Below are 19,816 nucleotides of genomic sequence, written 5' to 3' on the forward strand. Positions count from 1 at the left end.
AAGAGAAGTCGCTGCAATCCTCCCATGAACCTGAGAGTGATTTAAAGATGCATATTGAGAGACTATAGGGAACATCACATTAGTGACATACAATATGAAGACATTTGACCTTTTAAAAATATCTCAGTATAAATTTTCCCAGCTAATGCACATATTTTTAAAAGTCTTTCCCATGAGTATTCTCCAGTGTTTCCTGGTTTTCTTATTTTGAATTTTATATGTAGAGAAAATAATAAAATAGATTCTCTCAGTATTAGAATTTTAAAAAGATCATTGAATCTGTCATGTCATATCACAGTAGAATCATTAACTCTCTAACCATTAATTTAAAATAAATTAATGCTCCTATTTGTAAACAAGGATAAGGAAACTAAGAGGAGAAAATATATTTTATGCCACAATTACAGGAATTATATGAAACAAGGCCTTTACTAGCTCTTTTGGAAGTATTTGTTGTTTATAATATATAGTAATTAAATTCTCCATAATTTTCTTTATGATGACATACACTATTTTCAAATAAATAACAACCCTTAAAACCTATGAGAACAGAAAAGGATACCCAAGAGTCTAGGGGTAGAGAGCAGAAGAAAATGTTTCCTCTGGCTTCACCTCCCTAATTTTTCCAGTTCACTATCATTTTCAGTGTAGGGCATAAAATGACATGTGTGATTTATCTGTGCATCATGTCTGTTTATTTACAGATAGGTTTATTCTCTCAAGATGTGCCAAACCACAAGAGGTAGTTACATTGTTCTGTGGCCTTTTTTGGTCTTTATTTTTGGTTCTAGGTTTAATGAAATATTAAGGGGGAAGTAAATATTGAGAGACATGCTTAAATGTGGTCTGAACTTTCTTTTATACTGTCAACTCTCTCCAGAGACAGATTCTACTTCAAATACTTTCTTGTATTAAAATTTGTTTTCTTATGATTGACTGTGTATTGGGTTAGGTAATGGAAACATTCAAATTAAAAATATATATGTATCTATGTCTGTATATATAAACACAAACACATCTTATTTTTTCAAAAGCTGTGTGTAAGCCACATAATCTTTATTATATTCTTAACAGAGGCAATACCAATACCTTCATTCCATACTATTATTTCATTTAAAGTTGAGAATTTCTGAAGAATCACTTTTTCTGGTGACTTCTAATACTATCCCCATGTCACAAAGATTGTTTTCTTATGTTGCATTGTACTAGTATATTTAGTCCGGCATTTGTATGTAGAGGTTGCCATTCTGCCCTATACATATTCTTATGAAACCTTACTATTCCTCTTTATTAGTCTTATGTGCACACATTTTTAATCCAATTATGTTATGCTGTTATCAAAGATAAGGGTGTGCTTTGTTGACTCCCCTCAGTGCCTGCGTGTCACTTTGGTTTTAACCTCTGGCTGCACAGCAGTACAGTTTTCATCATCTCGAGTCCATGCTAGCTTCAGTATAGGAAGCTAGCCTTGAATTCAAAATTATGGCGCAGCAGTTACTTTATGATGAATTCAGGCTTTAAAATCGCGCTGTTAATTTAGACACTGAGGTCACCTTCTATCTCGGTTTAACAAAATGCCAGGCTTGTGGTAGATTGTTAGTCCTGCTTTGAAAACTCAGAAATAAGAAACGTAACTACCTGCTATTCCCGATAAGTTAGCATCTCCGTATGAACTGCTTATGCAGCTGTAGAATGAAAAGGAGCCCATAGTGTCATTTCAGCAGTTACAGCACAGTGTGCATTCTTCTGAGGAGCTGTCTACCTCTTATTCAGCTCCTCAGGAAAGTGATTTCAGATCAGAGATAAAACAACTCTTTACCCTGCAGCAGTAATCAGCAGAGCATGTGGACTTTATCCTCTGGGGCAGAGTTTTGAGTAGTCCAGACCTTATTTTCAGGATGCTTGCTGAATGGACACATTTTGCACACTTTCAGATCCTGCTCCTCCCCTTCTCCAAATCTGTTAAATGAGGAGGGTGTCAAGACCTGCTGCTGTGGCATGGGTGGTGTTCCAACACCCATAGATCCAGATTACAGTCTGTCTACCCACAACCTTCCAGGTAGTCATTAGGAAGCTTTGAGGACACCATATCTTCTCCATTTTCTGATGGCCTGTCCCTGGAGAGAGCTGCATGCAGATACTCTTAACCTTTACTGACATTATTGCTATTCCCAAACTATGCCTTTAGGTCAAAAAAGAGGGCATCGTAAATACCCTTCCCATCATGTAAATTCACTTGCCATCAGCAGCTAAAGAAAGAAAAGGAAATGGTAAACTGACATTCCAAAAACATTATTTAACCTGTCTCATTATACATTCCTTATTAGTCTTTTGGAGCCACACACAAAAATATTGTTCCACTGAATATGCTTAACATGGGGTCAATTAGCAATGGCCATCTACAGATCCTGGTGGCTTTAATGAACAAAAGTGCAAATTTTGGAATAATGTATGTCATCATAATGATCCATTAAAATATTTCTTAGAGTAGCACACATATACTGTATTGTCCTGTGAGCACACATCTCCAAACCTTAACATGTCAAAGGAGTGAGTTGGAGGCCACATTGGGTCTGTAAGCAAGCCTATACTTTCTGGGCAGGTAGCACCAACAATTGTTGTGTGGGATTTCATCAGACATAAGAGGGGCAGGCTGGATAGTGCCAAAAGAAAGTCATGCTGAGTTCCTAAAACAGATAATCATTGCATCTTATTTAGAAATAAACAAACACCCACACTAAATCTGTCAATAGTGCTATCGGGGTCCTAGGGTGAGTCACACACGGAAAGTGAGGGAAATCATGTTTAGAAACTCAAAATTCTGAGATGCTCTTGAAAAAATTTATTGCAGAAAATGTAGAAAAAGCAAAACTCTTATCCCCCAAATAGCACTAATCAATGTCTACATATATTACAGTGCTTGAAAGCTAAGGGACTGATGCTCCCACTCCAGCTAAGGACAGTTCAGGAAAGAATCTAGTCCTGTTTCACTTTTTTGACCTTTTCTTTTAAATAATGAAAGTGTGGGTGAATTCATGGGTGGTAGAATTCAGGGTTTTGTTAAAGGAAGCTCAGGCTGTGATTATACTCTGTAGGTTCATCAGGTAGCATCCTGGGCAGGGCCTTAGGGATGTGGAAAGATAAGGTGTAGTGATTCTCACATCCTTAGGAGCATCGGAATCATTAAATATTGATGCCTTAGATTCTGGGCTGGCAACCTATGAACTGTGGGCCAGATTTGGCCACAGCCTGTTTTTGTAACTAAACAAATTTTTGGAGTATAGACACACCTATTTGCTTAGTATTGTTTATGACTGTTTTCTTGCCAAAAGGGCAGAATTGATCTGAGACAGAGACTGTCTGGCCCTCCAAATCTTACATTTTTACAGAATGGCCTTTTATAGAGAAAATTTTGCTAGTGCCTACCGTACATGCTATGGGGATTTATTCTTTGATTTAAGCATGGTAGAGTTTCAAAGACTATTTTTTAGCTTCATGCAAAAGCTGTATTGAAGAAAATAAAGGAATTTTTGAAACACCGAATGAAGTTTGTCATTACATCAAGAGCTAAGAAATAGAACCATGATACACATCATTCCTCTGACCATGTGATTCAATATATCTCATACAGCAGAATACACGGGCCATTGATATTAGACTTGAGCACTGATTTCCAACCTTTCTCATCGAAAACGTAACAAAGAACACCTTAGCAAGTGACCAGGAAGCACCAAAGCAGCCCATTTATTAAGCACCTTCAGTGGCTGTTAAAGACACTGGAAAACAAGGATATCCGCAGTTCCCATTTTCATCTCCTTAAATAGTAAGTTTTTTCTTGCATTAATGAGCATCAAAAAGGTGCACACTTACATTTCTGATTGAGGGTAAAATGCAATGAGGAAATTTAATCAAAGCAATTTAGGAGACTAATTAATGTAATCAGGATTAGGTTGTGCAAATATTGTCATTGAATGCCATCGTGTAAAGCTGGTGACAGCGATTTGGGCTGTTGGAAGATTTATCAGGGTAAAACCAAGAGGAGAGGGACAGAAACTGAATGCCAACCTCAGTTTCATTATTATTTTCATGTTCAGCTTTTCTTATGAGTCATTTAATAACCCTATCAAAACTATCTTACTTGGGTAAAATTATTGATATACTACATCCTGTCAAAGTCCCAGAAGTGTCATTTCTGGACAGCGCTGTGGCAGAGTAATATCACAATGGATACTGGGGTTGCATTATACCTCATCTTGCCAGTGGAAAGGGGTGGTGAAAGACAAATTATTTCTTTCTGGCATCAAGGGTACCAAAAAGTACAGTAATTTCTTAGATATGATTCTAGTAGCCTAAAAGAGAAAATTCATAAAAACACGGGACATTATTTTCTACATCTCAGTGGCATTATGTTCATTATTTCACTTCTTGTTTGTTTCTAGGACATCAGCCATCATAGCGTTGATCATGCTCAACTATATTTTATTTTGATCTTACTCAATAATATGGATGTATAGTTTACATAGTCATGAAAATTAAAACTGGTCAAGTGACTTAGGACATAAAGCAAATAGTGTGGGGACAAAGAAAATGTTTCACCAAAAATGCAGTCTCCACACTCTAGCTTAGCACTGTAAGGCTACTGATCTACTAGGCTGTGTCAAGACAACACCATAACTATGACCTCTTTCAGGAATCTGGTGAATTTTATAGTTTCTAAGATCTTTTTCATGTACGTGAAACATGTACATTATGATGAGCTTTTAATAGTTCTATGTTTGTTATTTTTTTTGTAAAAACATGACGTATGTGATGTAATTGCTATGAACTCGGGACTACTTTCTACTGTCAACAAAATTGTGTGTATGTGTGTGTATGTGCATGCAAGTGTGCGCATTTATTATAAAGTCAGTCCCTTGGCATATATCTTAAATGTGGCATATATGAAGCTTGACTATGTTAAAATCTACATTTTATGAAGAGGACTGGCTCTAAAAATATTTCCCAGACTCTGAAACTTATATTTCTGAAACATTGGAGATGCAAATATTTAAGTATCTTTAACTAAACACCATGTATATTACTGATAATTTTACCTAAATTTAATCAAACATCAAGTGATTCCAAATTTTCTCTGGAATGATGGATAAAAGATTATTGAATTGTAAGTGATGAACACTTGACTAATGACTTTCTAAAGTGATAAAGTATAAATAATTGCTTTCTAGAGGTGAGTGAACTTGGAAATTGGCACTCAGCAAATGTCCCACAGATATACAATGGTGCTCTTTAATCCCATCTCCCATTCCTTCACACCATGGCTTCAATGCTCAGTCCCACTCACCATTGTAGTTTCTGCTATTGACCCAAAGCTGTTGATAAATATGTTGCAGGTAACATTTACAGGAGGCCCTGCAAGTTGAACAATAAATAGAAAATTTGACAGGTTGTGTTCATGGCATAATCGAGTCAAGTTTTTCTCTTGCCAGTGGCACTGAAGCACTTACCATGGTAGTTTCTGTGACTGATCCAAAACTGTTGATAAAAATATTGCAAGTAACGTTTACTGGAGGACCTGCAGAATGCAATAAGAATATTGCAATAGACATTGAAGCAAAATTACAGCTTCCTCAACATCTGCACAAATGACTAGAGATGGAAACCAAAATAAAATGGTGAGATTGCACAAAAATAGGTTTTACCCAGAGGTTTATAGTGATAATATTCCCACTAGTATTTCAAACAATGACAGTTAAACAATGATAACTTACCCCGAAGAGTTTTGAACTTGGAAAATATAAGCTGAAGACTATTAAATTAAATTCATTGTCAATGTCATTGCTATCAAAATAATCTTTTTAGTGGGTGGGTTTCTTTGACCATAGGCTCAACAACACTGTAGATGTTAACAGCGGGCACCTCATGGTGACAAAATAGCCTAGATTACAAATTTAAATGGAGCTGAAGTTTGAACTGTGATGGGTCAGGACCATTCACCTCCTTTCATGAAACATCCTTTAAATCAGTAGGTCTAGTTTGATTTTCTTGATACCTCTGAATTTACCCCATTATTTCCATAATTTTTGACCCCCTCCCCAATGAAAAATGGTGTACAGAAATACAAAAACAAAGAAAAGTAGCTCATTTTAAGAAAACACAGAGATGCTGATGTCTACATTGTTACCTCAATAAATATAATGTAAAACAAGAGTTATTAATGCTAGATGTGCTTTTAACAAAAAGCATATTCTTTTCTCCAGAGACCCAGGGACTAGCTCTCCTTTCCCTTGCCCTTTGGCTTCCATTCAAGCACTAAGCAGGCCAGACTCTACTTAGCTTCAGGGATCAGATGACATCAAGTGTGTTCATGGGGATATGGCCACAGATTCTTTGCTCTTTGACAATAGATAAATCACTCTCTGATGATTTTCAGTTGCATGTTTTGCTGGGGAATATGTGTATCACCCTCATGTAGTTTCCCCCAGATGTTTTCTGAGATAAGAATATACCATGAACCATCTTTGCTTTCCCTGGAGAAAGTTTGTCTTCACTCAAAAGTTCAGCAACCTGATGCAAGCTACACCCAGTTGGCTCCCCGTACCCAACAAGCCAGTAGGATCTGAATGAGGAGGGGTTTGGCTTGAGGCTTCCCTCAAAAGTTAGCAGTAAAACACAGCTGTGGTGGCACTTGAGCACCATGTCTTTAAACTCTACAAGTCCACATTGGGTTCTCAAAATGAGGAAAGGAAACTTGGGCTAACCGGCTCATTTAAATCCCCTGGCAAGGACGGTGGCAAAAGAAGGAGTAAAGAGTTTTGGTAAATGAGATGTGCTAAGCTGTTTTCCTTTTTAGTACAACTAACTTTCCTGATTAAAAAATGTGCTTATTTAAAAAACTGTTTGCAGACGTGGAGTTATAGCACCACCATATCACTGAAACGTATTTCAGCCACCAAGTCTTGTAACTCCCCTCACTTCCACGTCTGCCAGGATGACTTCTCCAAGGTCATTTCCTGCTCTGCTTGATTTTGTTTTTCTTTTTTGGTTACTCAAAGCAAAACAAAAATGAGTGTCTTTCTTGGCCATAAAATTCTATTCTATAACCACTGTTTTTTCCGCTAATAAAAATATTATACCAGGTAGAGGCAAGTTATGAGAAATGTGTATGTTTGCTCTTTTGTTCTTTTTACAATAAAATATTTTCTTTTAGATAGTCCAGGATGGAAAACTTGAATGAATTTTTATATGCAAGATATATATAAGTGAATGATGGGGGGAGAACACAGGAAAAAGAGAAATGTCATTGTAACAGGTGGATTGTCTTGTACTATACAGTTTCTGTTTGTCTGACCTCCCTAACGGACTTGGGAGCATTTAGAACGCTGGGTCATACCATCATACATTCATTTTTATCCTTTCCAGTAAATTGCTGGATTTTGAAATATTTTTAAGCTGCCACATATTGATACACTGTACTAAGGTTATTAAAAATTATCTAGTTTAATCCTTACAAAAGAGGAATTGTTTTACTGCTCCAGTAAATGTTTTCAAATGAGGGAACTGGGGGTTAAAGAGGTTGAGTAAGTTGCTTAAACTCATGCCACAGGAATCAGAAAAGCAGGGACTAGGTGTCTCATCCATCATTCTGATCCCCCAAAACCTAAATTTTCAATCACTTTGCTGCACTGTTTTCACTACACCATATCTTCTCTCCCTTCTGACCCACCAAACATGGTATTTTCTTTTGTTTTGTACATTTCTGGGATAATATTATTCTTTACATCTTACCTCTGCAATCTTGGGCATTGTCTCAAGGTTCATTTGCATTTTGATATAAAAACCAAGAGAAAAAAGTAAGTTTTTTTGATGAGGTATTAGCACATGCATATAATAAGAGCTGACATATGTGATCCTCGCTGTGTGCCAGTAAGTGCCTTATTTCATTCTCCAGTAATTAGATGCTACCATGTCTCCCACCTTGCAGATAAGGTCACAGAGTTTGTAAGAGGCAAAAGTTGTCTAACGTTAGAGACTTCAATTTAACTCCAGGGATAAAATGTCTGAGGCCAACAGAATTATCCTAATGATAGAAGCTACAAATCTTTCACCTCTTTGGTTGATTCTTAGGTATTTTGTTCCTGTAGATGCTATTGTAAATGGAATTTTTCTGAACCCCCTTTTCAGACTGTTCATTGCAGTTGTGTAGAAACACAACTAATTTTTGTGCATTGATCTTATATGCAATTTTGCTAAATTCATTTATTAGCTCTAGTAGTTTGCTTTTGGATTATTTGGGGTTTTAAATATAGTTTTACTTCTTCCTTTCAATTTTGGATGTTTTTTATTTCTTGTCTAATTGCTCTGAATAAAACTTCCAATAAGAATGTTGGGACTTCCGGCCAAGATGGAGGCTTAGACGGACGCGCTAGGTCTCCCTCTACAACTAGAGAGGAATACAACTACTTCAAAACAAAGGATAACTAGAAATTCCAGAAAATAAAACTACACGGAAGCCCAACATATGAAGTTATAAACCAGCGGCGCCCTTTGGGCAGGTAAAAGCGAAAGGGGCGGAGCTGTTTGCGGTCGCACCTGGGACAGCGGCGGGGAGAACAACCCCGGCTGCAGTCGAACCCCCGGCAGCTCGCGACCCCAACGCTGGGGAAAGCAGCCACCACATCGCCTTGAACAGTGAGGCCCAGGGGGGCGGGAGGACGGATCCCGGTCTCCTAGCGGAATAAGTGTGTGAATCCATCTTGGACCCCCGCCCCCAAAGAAAGCGCCACAGGGCTGCGAAATAGGTCGCGGACAGGCGCCGGTCGCTGGCTTGTGACGACAAAGCACCACGGCACAGCAAGAAAGGCTGCCGAACGGCGCCGGTCGCTGGGTCATTACGAGTACACAGGCACTGCCCCCTACAGCCGGCCCAAGAAAACAAAACGCATCTGTCAAAATGTGGCAGACAACTATAGAAATCCCGGTGGCACAGCTCACCAGGCAACAGATGGAGAACCTGACAGATGAACAGATAAGAAACCTGTCAGATGCTCAGTTCTGGGCCATTGTTATCAGGTGGCTTACAGAATTCACAAAAGATCTGGAAAAAGATGAGAAAGAAGCGAAAAACACTCATAACGAAAGGAACAAAACCACATACGAGACAGATGGTGAGGAAATAAAATCCAGAGTTCATTTCAACAAACTGGAATATGGAGAAGGAACAAGCAGTCAACCAATGCAGGGAGAGGAAATGGGAAGCAACAATGAGAGGATCAGAAACCTCTGGGACAGCTATAAAAGGCCCAACATAAGAATCATTGGTTTGCCAGAGAGCGAGGAAGATGAACTAGAACTTGAAAAATTGAGTGAAAATATAATAAAGGAGAACTTCCCAGACTTGGGGAAGGAAATAGACTTACAGGTCCAGGAAGCACAGAGAGTTCCAAAAAACTGGACCCAGGGAGAACCACTCCAAGACACATTATAATCAAAATGTCAAAAATTAAAGATAAAGAGAGAATCTTAAAAGCAGCAAGAGAGAAGAAAAGAATTATGTACAAAGGGGTCCCAATTAGACTATCAGCTGACTTCTCAAGGGAAACCCTACAGGCAAGAAGGGACTGGCAAGAAATATTCAAAGTAATGAAAATCCAAAACCTACAACCACGAATACTCTATCCAGCGAAATTGTCATTCAGAATAGAAGGACAGAGAAAGTGTTTCCAGGACAAAATAAAACTGAAAGAGTTCATTAGATCCAAACCACTGTTATATGAGATGTTAAAGGGACTGGTTTAGAAAAAGGAGGATCAAGACAATGAAATCTAAAATGAAAACTGCATCACAAGAAACAACAGAAGCTAGGGAATTGAAACAAAGGCAAACTAAACAGGCAACGAGAGTGGAAAAAGAACTATAGGTACGGAGAACATATTGGGGGGAGGTCAACAGGGAGGGGGAATGGGGAGAGGGAGGGAGATGATATAGGAATTAAGGATCAGGGTAGGAGGGAATGGAATAGACAGAGAGAGGTTGAGAAGAACTGTATGCACAACGAATGGACATGATCTAAAAGGGGGGGACAACTGGAGGGAGGGGGGCCACCGGGTGGAGGGGAGCAGAGGGAAGGGAAATTGGCACAAATGTAATATTATAATCAATAAAACACATTAAAAAAATGTTAAAAACAAAAAAAGAATGTTGAATAGCAGTAGTGAAAGCAGGCATCCTCATCTTGTTTCTGATCTTAGGGAGAAAACTTTTAGTCTTTTACCATTGAGTATGCCCTCTGCAGGTGGCATATAGTTGGATCATGTTAGCTTTGAATTTTTCATAAATTTTTTTTTTCATGTTGAAGTCTCCTTCTATTCCTAGTTTTCTGAGTAGTTTTCTTTATTGTGAGAGGGTATTGAACTTGATGACTGCTTTTTCTACCTCTATTGAAATGATTGTGTGTTTTCTTTCCTTCGTGCTATTATCGTTGGATATTACTTTGATTTTATCATATTGAATCACCTTTGTATTTCTGGGATAAGTCCCAGTTGGTCGCGGTGTATAGTTCTTTTCCTATGCAGTTGGATTTGTTTTGCTAACATTTTGTTGAGGACTTTGCATCTATGTTCATAAAGGATATTGGTCTGTGATTTTCTTTTCTTGTGGGTGTCTTTGTCTGGCTTTGATATCAGAGTAACGTTGGCCTCATAGAACGAGATAGGAAGTATTCTTTCCTCTTTTATTTCTTGGAAAAGTTTGAGAAGGATTTATGGTGATTTTCATTTAAATATTTGGAAGAATTCACCAACGAAGCCATCAGGTCCTGAATTTTTTTTTGTTCCAAGGTTTTTGATTATTCATTCAATCTCTTTACTTTCTCCGGGTCTGTTAAAATTTCCTATTTCAACTTTCTTCAATTTAGGTAATTTGTGTGTTTCTAGGTATTTGTTCATTTCATCTAGGTTATCTGATTTGTTTATAATCTTTTACAATTCAGTAAGATCGGGAGTAATCTCTCTACTTTCATTCCTGATTTTAGTTATTTGAGCCTTCTCTTTTTCTCTCAGTCTAGCTAGGTTTGTAATGTCTTCATCTTTTAAAAGAATCAGCTTTTAGTTTCCTTATTCTCTAATTACTTTTCCATTTTCTTTCTATTTTTCTCCACTTTAACCTTTATAATTTACCTCCTCTGAGAATTTTGGGTTTAGATTTCTCTTCCTTTACTAGTGTCTCAAATTATCATATTAGGCTACTGATTTGAGATCTTCCTTCTTTTTTAATACAGTTACACTTTAAATTTTGCTCTGAGCACACCATTTACTGCATCCCATAAGTTTTGGTATGTCGTATTTTTGTTTTTATTCATCTTTAATTCCCTTGTAATTTCTTCTTTGACCCATTGGCATATAAGAGTGTGTTAATTTCCACATATTTGAATTTTCTAATTTTCCTCTTATTGTTGATTTTTTGCTTATTTCTACTATGGGTGGAAAAAGACATCTTTTATTATTTTAATCTTTTAAAATTCATTAAGATTTGTCTTTCAGCCCAATATCTGGTCTATCCTGGAGGATGCTCCATGTGCACTTGAGCAGAACAGCACTTGTTCTGCTGTTGCTGGGCAGAACATTCTATATATGGTCTGTTAGGTCTAGTTGGTTTATCATATTGTTCATGCCCTCTGTTTGCTTAATGATCTCTATAGATGTTCTGTTCATTATTGAAAATGATGTATTGTTTTCAGCTAGTATGGTGGAAGTGTTATTTCTCCCATCAATTCTGTAAAGCTTTGCTTCATATATTTTGGTCTGTGTTGTTTGGTGTATATATTTTTAGAATTGTTCTGTCATCTTGGTGATTTGACCATTTTATCAATATATTCTTTGTCTCTTTTAAGAGGCTTTTGCCTTTTAAACAGTTTCCTTTATTGAAAAGAAAGTGGACACATACTGTTTGGTTTGCTTTTTAAGTTAATGTGGGTTATTGACCCAAAGTATACATTCATCAGCCCTGGCTTGTGTTCAGGACAGATGCAGGGGCACAGGCACAGACCTAGCAAAGGGTACAGAAAGCAAAGTCTGTCAGAGTGATTGTTCAACCACATCTCTCTGGAAAGTCCGTGATTGTACTTGGCTGGACACAGCTGATCTTTTAAGAGATTCTGCCTTACAGTCTATTTTGTCTGCTGTTAGTATAGCCACCTCAGCTCTCTTTTGGTTACTATCCACATATGTAGAATATATGTTTCTATCCTTCCACTGTCACTCTAGTTATGTCTTTGGATCTAAACTCACTCTCTTATAGATAGCTTATAGTTAAATTGTAGTTTGTTCTAGCCATTCTTCTGATCTATGTCTTTGGACCCGGGAGCTCAGTCTATTTACATTTAAAGTAATTTGACTTCTCTTATTTAGTATTTGATTTCTATAGCTTACAGCTTTTTTTGTGTCTTGTTTTCTCTATTACTACCCTCTTCTGTATTTAGTTGATTTTTTTTGCAGTGAAGCATTTTGATTCTCAGTGATTTCCTTTATTGTATACCTTTCTCTTTGTAGTTACCATGGGGATTACAGTTAACACCCTCAATTCATAACAATCTACTTTTAATTGATACCAATTATGTATGGAGACTCCACTCCTGAACAGCTACAGTCTTCTCTCATTATGTTGTATTTTACAAATTATATATTTTTTCATTGTGTGCTTGATAGCATAGATTAATACATTTTTAAATATATGTCTTTTGTATTCTGTAGCAGATAAAAAGTGGAGTTATAAGTCAAAAATACAATCATACTGTTTTTATATTTGCCAATGTATTTACTTTTACCAGAGATCTTTACTTCCTCATTAGGCTTTGAGTTACTGTCTAGCACACTTTTATTTCAACCTCAAGGACTCCTTTTATCATTTCTTGTAGGGCAGGTCTAGTTGTGATGAACTCTCTCAGCTTTTTTTTTCACCTGGGAATATCTTAATTTCTCCTTCATTTGTGAAAGACATATTTGCTGGATATAAACTCTCAGTTACAGGTTTTTTTGTTTCTGTTTTGGTTTTTAATTTTCAGCATTTTAAATATACCCCACTGTCATTAGGTCTCCAAAGTTTCTACTGAGAAACCAGCTGTGATCTTATCGGGGGTCCCATTTAAGTAATGAGTCGCTTTTCTCTTACTGGTTTAAAAATTCTCTCATTGCCATTGGCTTTCAACAGTTTGATTATAAAGTCTCTCAGTGTGAATCTCCTTGGGTTTTCCTAACTGTAGTTCATTGATGTTATTGGATTTGTAGATTTATGGATTTAATCAAATATGGGAGGCAATTATGTCTGCAAATATTCTATTCAAATATTCTTTCCACCTTTTCCTCTCTTCCCCTTCTGGGACTCCCAGAATGTGTATGATGGTCCATTTGAGGGTGTACCATTGATCCTTTAGGCTCTGATTTGCTTTCTTTATTCTTTTTAGTTTATGTCCCCCCAAACTCAATAACTCAATTGTCCCATCAAGTTCACTGATTTGTCTGCCTACTCCAATCTATTGTTGGACTCTTCTAGGGAATTTTCCATTTCTATCATTGTAATTTTCAGCTCCAGAATTTATCTTGGGTTCTTTTAGATAATTTCTTTCTCTTTGTTGATATTCTCATTTTATTCATACATTACTTGACTGATTTCCTTTCATTCTTTGTCCTTGTTTTCCTTTATATCTTTAAGTGTACTTAAGACCATTGTTTTAGAGGCTTTGTCTAGTAAGTCCAATATCTGGGCTTTCTCAGGGATGATTTCTGTCAATTTACTTGCTTCCTTAGAATGGGACATACTTTCCTGTTTCTTTGTATGTTTGTGATTTTTGTTAATAATTGCATATTTGAATATTATAATATGCTAACTCTGGAAATGAGATTTTCTCCCTTCCCCTGAGTTTGCTAAATATGTTTTGATTGTTGAAGGCTGTCGTGGGACATCCGTTCCGTGACTTTCCCAAACTATTTTTGCAAAGACTATATTCCTTCTTATGCATGGCCATTGTAGTCTATGTTCCTCAGCTTGTGTTGAGCTAGGGTTTACACAGATATTTCCTTGAACCCCAAGAGCTAAAATAACAACCAACAAACCAAACCAACACACAGGCAAAGCACACCTTTCCCAATGTTTTCACATAGTCCCTGAGCTGGGGCATTCCTTCAATACTCAGCCAGTCTTGGACTTAACCCAGGGATCACCCTAAGATGAAATCCTGGGATCTGCTCAGATATTTTCTGAGCATGCATCTTGCCTTGAGAATGAATATGGCTTTCCAAATTCCCCTGCATACATGACTGATTTTGAATTACCTAATTTCCCTAAGAAAAGTGTCTCAGCTTTTTCTCTCAGGACTTAGATGGTCTATTGTATATTTCAACTGTATCCTTTTGCCCTAGACATGTGAAGGTTTTTAGTGTTTTTTTTTTTTTTTTTTTTTTGTGTGTGTGTGTGTGTGTGTGTGCAGTGTTTTTGGTCAATACCTGCTGCTTTTTCCATCCTGAGTTTTAAGTTAGGTGGAACAGAGATGAGCACTGTTATGGACTGACTTTTGTCCCCCCAATTCATATGCTGAAGTCCTAACTCACACCAATTCAAAATGTAACCATATTTGGATATAAGGTTTTTTGAAGAGGTAACTAGTATTAAATGAGGTCATGGGAGTAGACTCTAATCTGATACACGGTGTCCTTATAAGAAGAGAAGAAACACTAGGGATATGTGTGCCCAGGGGAATGGTCATGTGAGGACACAGTGAAAAGGTGGCAATCTGCCCTGACAAGGTGGCTCAGCTGGTTGGAGCTTCATCCCATACACCAAAGGGATGCAGGATTCCCATTCAGGACACATACCTAGGTTGTGGGTTTGATCTCCAGTTGGGTGTGTTTGGAAGGCAGCCAATTAATGTTTCTTACATCTCTCTCTCTTTCTTTCTCTCCTCTCTTTCTCCTCCTCCTCCTCTTTCTTCTCCTCCTCTTCCTCCCCCTTCTTCTTTCTCCTTCTCTTCCTCTTCCTCGTCCTCTTCTCCCCTCCCCCTCTCCTCTTCCTCTTCTTCATCCTCATCATCTCTCTCTAGTTCAATTTTAAAATCTCAAAGAAAATAAGAGAAGAAAAGGTGGCAATCTGCAAGCTGGAGACATAGTTCTCAGGAGGACTGGATCTGACACTTGGATCTTGGACTTTTAGTGTCCAGAACTGTGAGCCAGTAAATTTCTGTTATTTAAGCCACCCAGTCTGTGATATTTTCTTACAGCAGCCTTGCGTCAGTCCTTCTGGGAGCACACAGGTGTTAGAATAGACAGACAGAATAATCTGTGGCTAATCTTTCTTCTGCCCCCTTCAGAACCAAGGACCAGGGTTTCACACTGAGAATGTAGGCTGTCACTGATTCAAAACCAAAACCACTGATGAGAGAAGATGGGACAAGGGCAAGTAAAAATACCACAAAACTGTCCTGCCATTATGAAGTTGGCTTTTTCTTGACTCAGTAGTCTCTTGGTTGCTATCAGCTTTTGACTATTTTCCAGAGTTCTAACCAAGTTAGTTCTGACAGCTTGTACTTACTTTTCAATGTTTCTGTGGGGGAAACAAGAGCTTAGAGCTGCCTGCTCTGCTCTTTTGTTATGTCAACCTTCTTCTCCCCAAAACTTGAATGCACTTACATGAATTATGGTGCTGCTTCAGGGGAGAGTGGAGTATGTGCTATTCCTCCCCTGATGTATTTGACTATAGGAGAATTTTTAGTATGCCATCCTTTTCATGGAGCACATCACAAAGATGGTAGTAGGCATTCTGCAAAACATGGTTGTGAAAATGCTGATCCCCATTATTGATTCAATTAACACATTCTTGTTGGACAATAAAATTGTTAAAGGATAATAATAGAACCATGAATAAGACTGAAGGCAATTATAGGGTTATTATAAAACCCTGTGCTCCTGCCAAGGAAGAGATGTTTTATTGAAGGCTGTGGGGCAGGTGAGAAGTAATGGGAGAGAGACAAAGAATAAGTAAAGGTCTGTTTAACCTTTCCAATTTATTTGTCTGGAACTAAATTTATGTAATGATCTCATAGTATAGAGATAGGATTCTGGGATGCAAATGAGCAGCTCTGCTAGTATTCAGATCTGACACATATATTCATTCCTGGATGTGTTCTCTTAAAAAGTCAGTGCCCTAAATGATGGGTCAGCAATGTTTTTCGTAAAGGGCCACAAGGTCTCTGTCACAACTACCCAATTCTGTCTTTGTAGCAAAAGAAGCCATAGACAGTATGTAAACAAAGGAGTGTGTTCCAATAAAAATGTATTTACAAAACAACTGGTGGACTAGATTTGGCCCATGGACCAAGTTTGCTGAGCCCTGCTATTCACTTAGAGTAGGAGGTCGGAGAACAACAAAATTGTTTTTGGAATTCCATGATCTTTTCATACCTGGAAGTGAGGACCAGCCATGGACATGGAGGAGCATAATGGACTATCTACAGTGAGTTTGAGATTGTGCTTTGTGACATGAACAAAAGACACTTTAGTAGAAAGGTTGAATGTTAAATGATGTCCTTCAGACCAGCTGCACCATAGTGGGCCCAGGTACAAATCATCAAGTTTGAATCTGACCACTGTGTTATCACAACAGCTAGGAGGCAGTTTGTAAGTGAAATGGGACCAGGCCAAATTATGTGCACAGCAAACACTTAACATATTTGACTCAGTCCTTATAATGAATATGACTCAGACTTTGCTCATAAAATGAATCAATGGTAAGAGCATTCACTATCTTTTTTTTTTAAAGATTTTATTTTATTTTTTATTTTTAGAGAGAGGGGAAGGCAGGGAGAAAGGGAGAGAAACATCAGTTGACCGCCCCTTGCACATGCCCCACTGGGGACCTGGCCCACAACCCAGTCATGTGCTCTGACGGGGAATCAAAAAGGTGACCCTTCGCCTTGCAGGACAGTGCTCAACCAACTGAGCGATGCAGGTCAGAGCAGAGCGTTCAGTATCTTGCATATTTAAAACCTGCACCAATTTTTATAACTTTGACCATGGTAATGAAAATTTTATCTATTATTCATAGTGACTATATTAAAATAAGCATATATATACACATATATGTACAAAAGCTAAGTTAATAAAAGTATTGTTTTTAAAAGCTTCATGATGATTCAGTTTAAATATAATCATCAGAGACACATACTGCATGGTAACACTTATTTGTGGGATCTAGAAAAGCCAGACTGGTAGAAACAGAGTGATGAGCGGTGAGGGAACTGTGGAGATAACAGTAAAAGGGTACAAACTTCCAGTTAGAGGAAGAGTAAGTTATAACGGCTGTAGTTAATAATATTATATTATGTGCTGAAACGTTGCTAAGTGAGGAGATCTTAAATATTCCCACAACAAAAAAGAAATTAGAAATATGTGATGTGATGGAGGTTACAGTACTAATCAGTTTGTAATATTAACACTATGGTGGTAATTATTTTGCAATATATAAGTATTAATATATTGTACACATTAAACTTACACAATGTTATACGTCAATTACATCTCAATAGCTGGAAAACAATTTAAATTAGGGCTGCAGCAAAGATTAAAAAAAATAAGCATTAGGGAAAAACTGGCGATCTTATATAATATGAAAACAACTAGTCAGTATTCGTTAGTTTTGTCGCAGTTAATGTTATTTTCCCACATCCCTTTAAGGTCAAAGATGAGAGCAAAGGGCATTCTTTCAGTTCCAAGATGAAAATGGTTTGTCCCCCCTCTTTCGTCACAAGTAGACAAGAATGGCATTTTCATTTTGCATTTTATTCCTTGTAAATAATTTAATGTGTCCTCAACTACTATAATTGCTTTGGTATGAAGATTTTTGTCTAGCAGTAAGATTCTTGCCATTAACTCAAGAGACTAAGGGGGAAATAGAACACATAGAGTGAGCAAGAGGATATGTACTTAAGGGGCAGAGCCTTGCTGTTTGAACATGGGGAAGCACTGTTTCTGAAGATGGCTTTCTGTGTTGTATAGTCTTTTGATGCCCATGAAAGACAGAGCCTTGGAGGATGGGAGCGTTGCAAGGGGAGGGAATGGCTTTTCATGGTGATACTTCCTGCGTGAGGGGTGATCTGAGGGATCTAATCTGAAAGAGTGGAGAAAGCTTTTCAATATGTCATGATTGTAATAATTAGAAATACTCATACAAACTAACCCGTTGCATTATTTTAACCTTCTTGAAAATTCACCACAGATGAATTATATATCATTGATTCTTCTTTCCGAACACAAGGTCAAAATGGTTTTTACCAGTCCTACAACATTCAGTTTTGTTGCTAACATCTAGGTCTGTGCAAGGCCCAAAATATTCAGAGAAATAAATAAATTGGGCATTTACTGATTCCTGCAGCCTGGTGAGATTATCTAGCAAACCCTTTGCTTTGGACAGCCATGTTGATAAAATGATAGACTTGCCAAAGAGATTAATTAGCACCTCAGGCACCTTAAACACACAGAACCCAATGGCTGGCTTTGTGAGTCCTTCCTACTAATGGCTACCAGTCCTCAACTGCTCTCATACAAGGATGAGTGAATGGACAGATGTCCACAGCTCAGACGTATGTCAGAGGGCTTTGAGAATGCTGGCAAGTTTCTATCTTTGCATGCTATGGATTTCTCCAAGATATAAAGAGAAGGAATAACACAGGGGCCATTATCTCACATAGGAGAATCACTTTTATGAGAGAAAGTGAGTGCTGTTAATAATTACACAGGAACACCAGGCATAAGCCAGGACTGTCCTGAGAAAACCTGGACATGGGTCACACTATTTCAAGAGGCATTTGACCTGGGGTGACTACCAATCTACCTTGGCCTTGCCACTCACTCTGCCTATTCCCACAAGTAAACTTGAAACTCTCCAAGTCTGTTAATTCTTCTGTAGAATGACAGTAATGCTTACCTTTCTGCTCATTATGACAATTAGTATTAATGTATGGCAAGCCCAAAGAGTTGCTCGATATATTGTAGTTTACTTATAGTAATAGTGATAGTATTACTATCATTGTTACAAGTTCATTGGATTATCAAAATATGCCTATGCAGGAGGTACATCATTGAACACAGTTTAATATAGAGTAAACAGAAATGTTGAGATTAAAATTTAGATCTCCTAACATCTTCTATACTTATCTTTACTGAAATAATACCCAATCTCCTCCCATTTCCTTTCTCTTCTCCCCATAAAGTGTTCTGTTCTCAGCTCTGTAGAATATTTTAGCAGGATCAAACCACCTTTTATAACTTCCTTGTTTCTAGGAATGATGCATAAACATTCTTTGTGTCTGAACAACCATGTAGCATTGTGGGTGTGAGATCACTGCTACTGGCTTCTATATTTAAGCTAGGGTTTTCTCAACCTGGGGCTATTGGCATTTGGCGACAGATCATTCTTTGTGGTGGGACCTTGCCCTGTGCATTGTAGAATATTGAGCAGCTTCCTTGGTCTCTACTCACTAGAGGCCAGTAGCTCCTCACCTCCCATGGCTTCTACTGTGACAACAAAAAATGCATCCAGATATTACCAGATATCCCCTGGGGGAAAATATCACCCCTGTTGAGAATACTAAATTATAAAAAGAAGATAAAAAGGGCAGGATGAGTGTAAAGGTTATTTAACATGGGTTACATGTTATGTAATAATTAAATGAACTTTAGATTATTCTTGTGCTCAGCCAAACAAGTTATTAATATCATATTAAATATTATATTAAAATACTTGGGGTTATATGACTTTCTCAGAAGAAAGTCAT

The 19,816-nt window shown here is 37.6% G+C and overlaps 1 protein-coding gene across 1 annotated transcript in view; it reads right to left on the reverse strand.

Annotated features, from left to right (window-relative positions):
- GLRA2 (glycine receptor alpha 2) overlaps positions 1-19,816 on the reverse strand; it is a 171,232-nt gene that overhangs the window by 120,992 nt on the left and 30,424 nt on the right. Inside the window, exon 3 of the mRNA XM_090264283.1 lies at positions 5,505-5,572. Within this exon, the coding sequence (XP_090120409.1) occupies positions 5,505-5,572 (68 nt within the window). The remainder of the gene's footprint in view (positions 1-5,504; positions 5,573-19,816) is intronic.

Source organism: Furipterus horrens, unplaced genomic scaffold (assembly GCF_987537825.1).
Source record: "Furipterus horrens unplaced genomic scaffold, mFurHor1.1.pri manual_scaffold_17, whole genome shotgun sequence".
NCBI classification, from domain to species: domain Eukaryota; kingdom Metazoa; phylum Chordata; class Mammalia; order Chiroptera; family Furipteridae; genus Furipterus; species Furipterus horrens.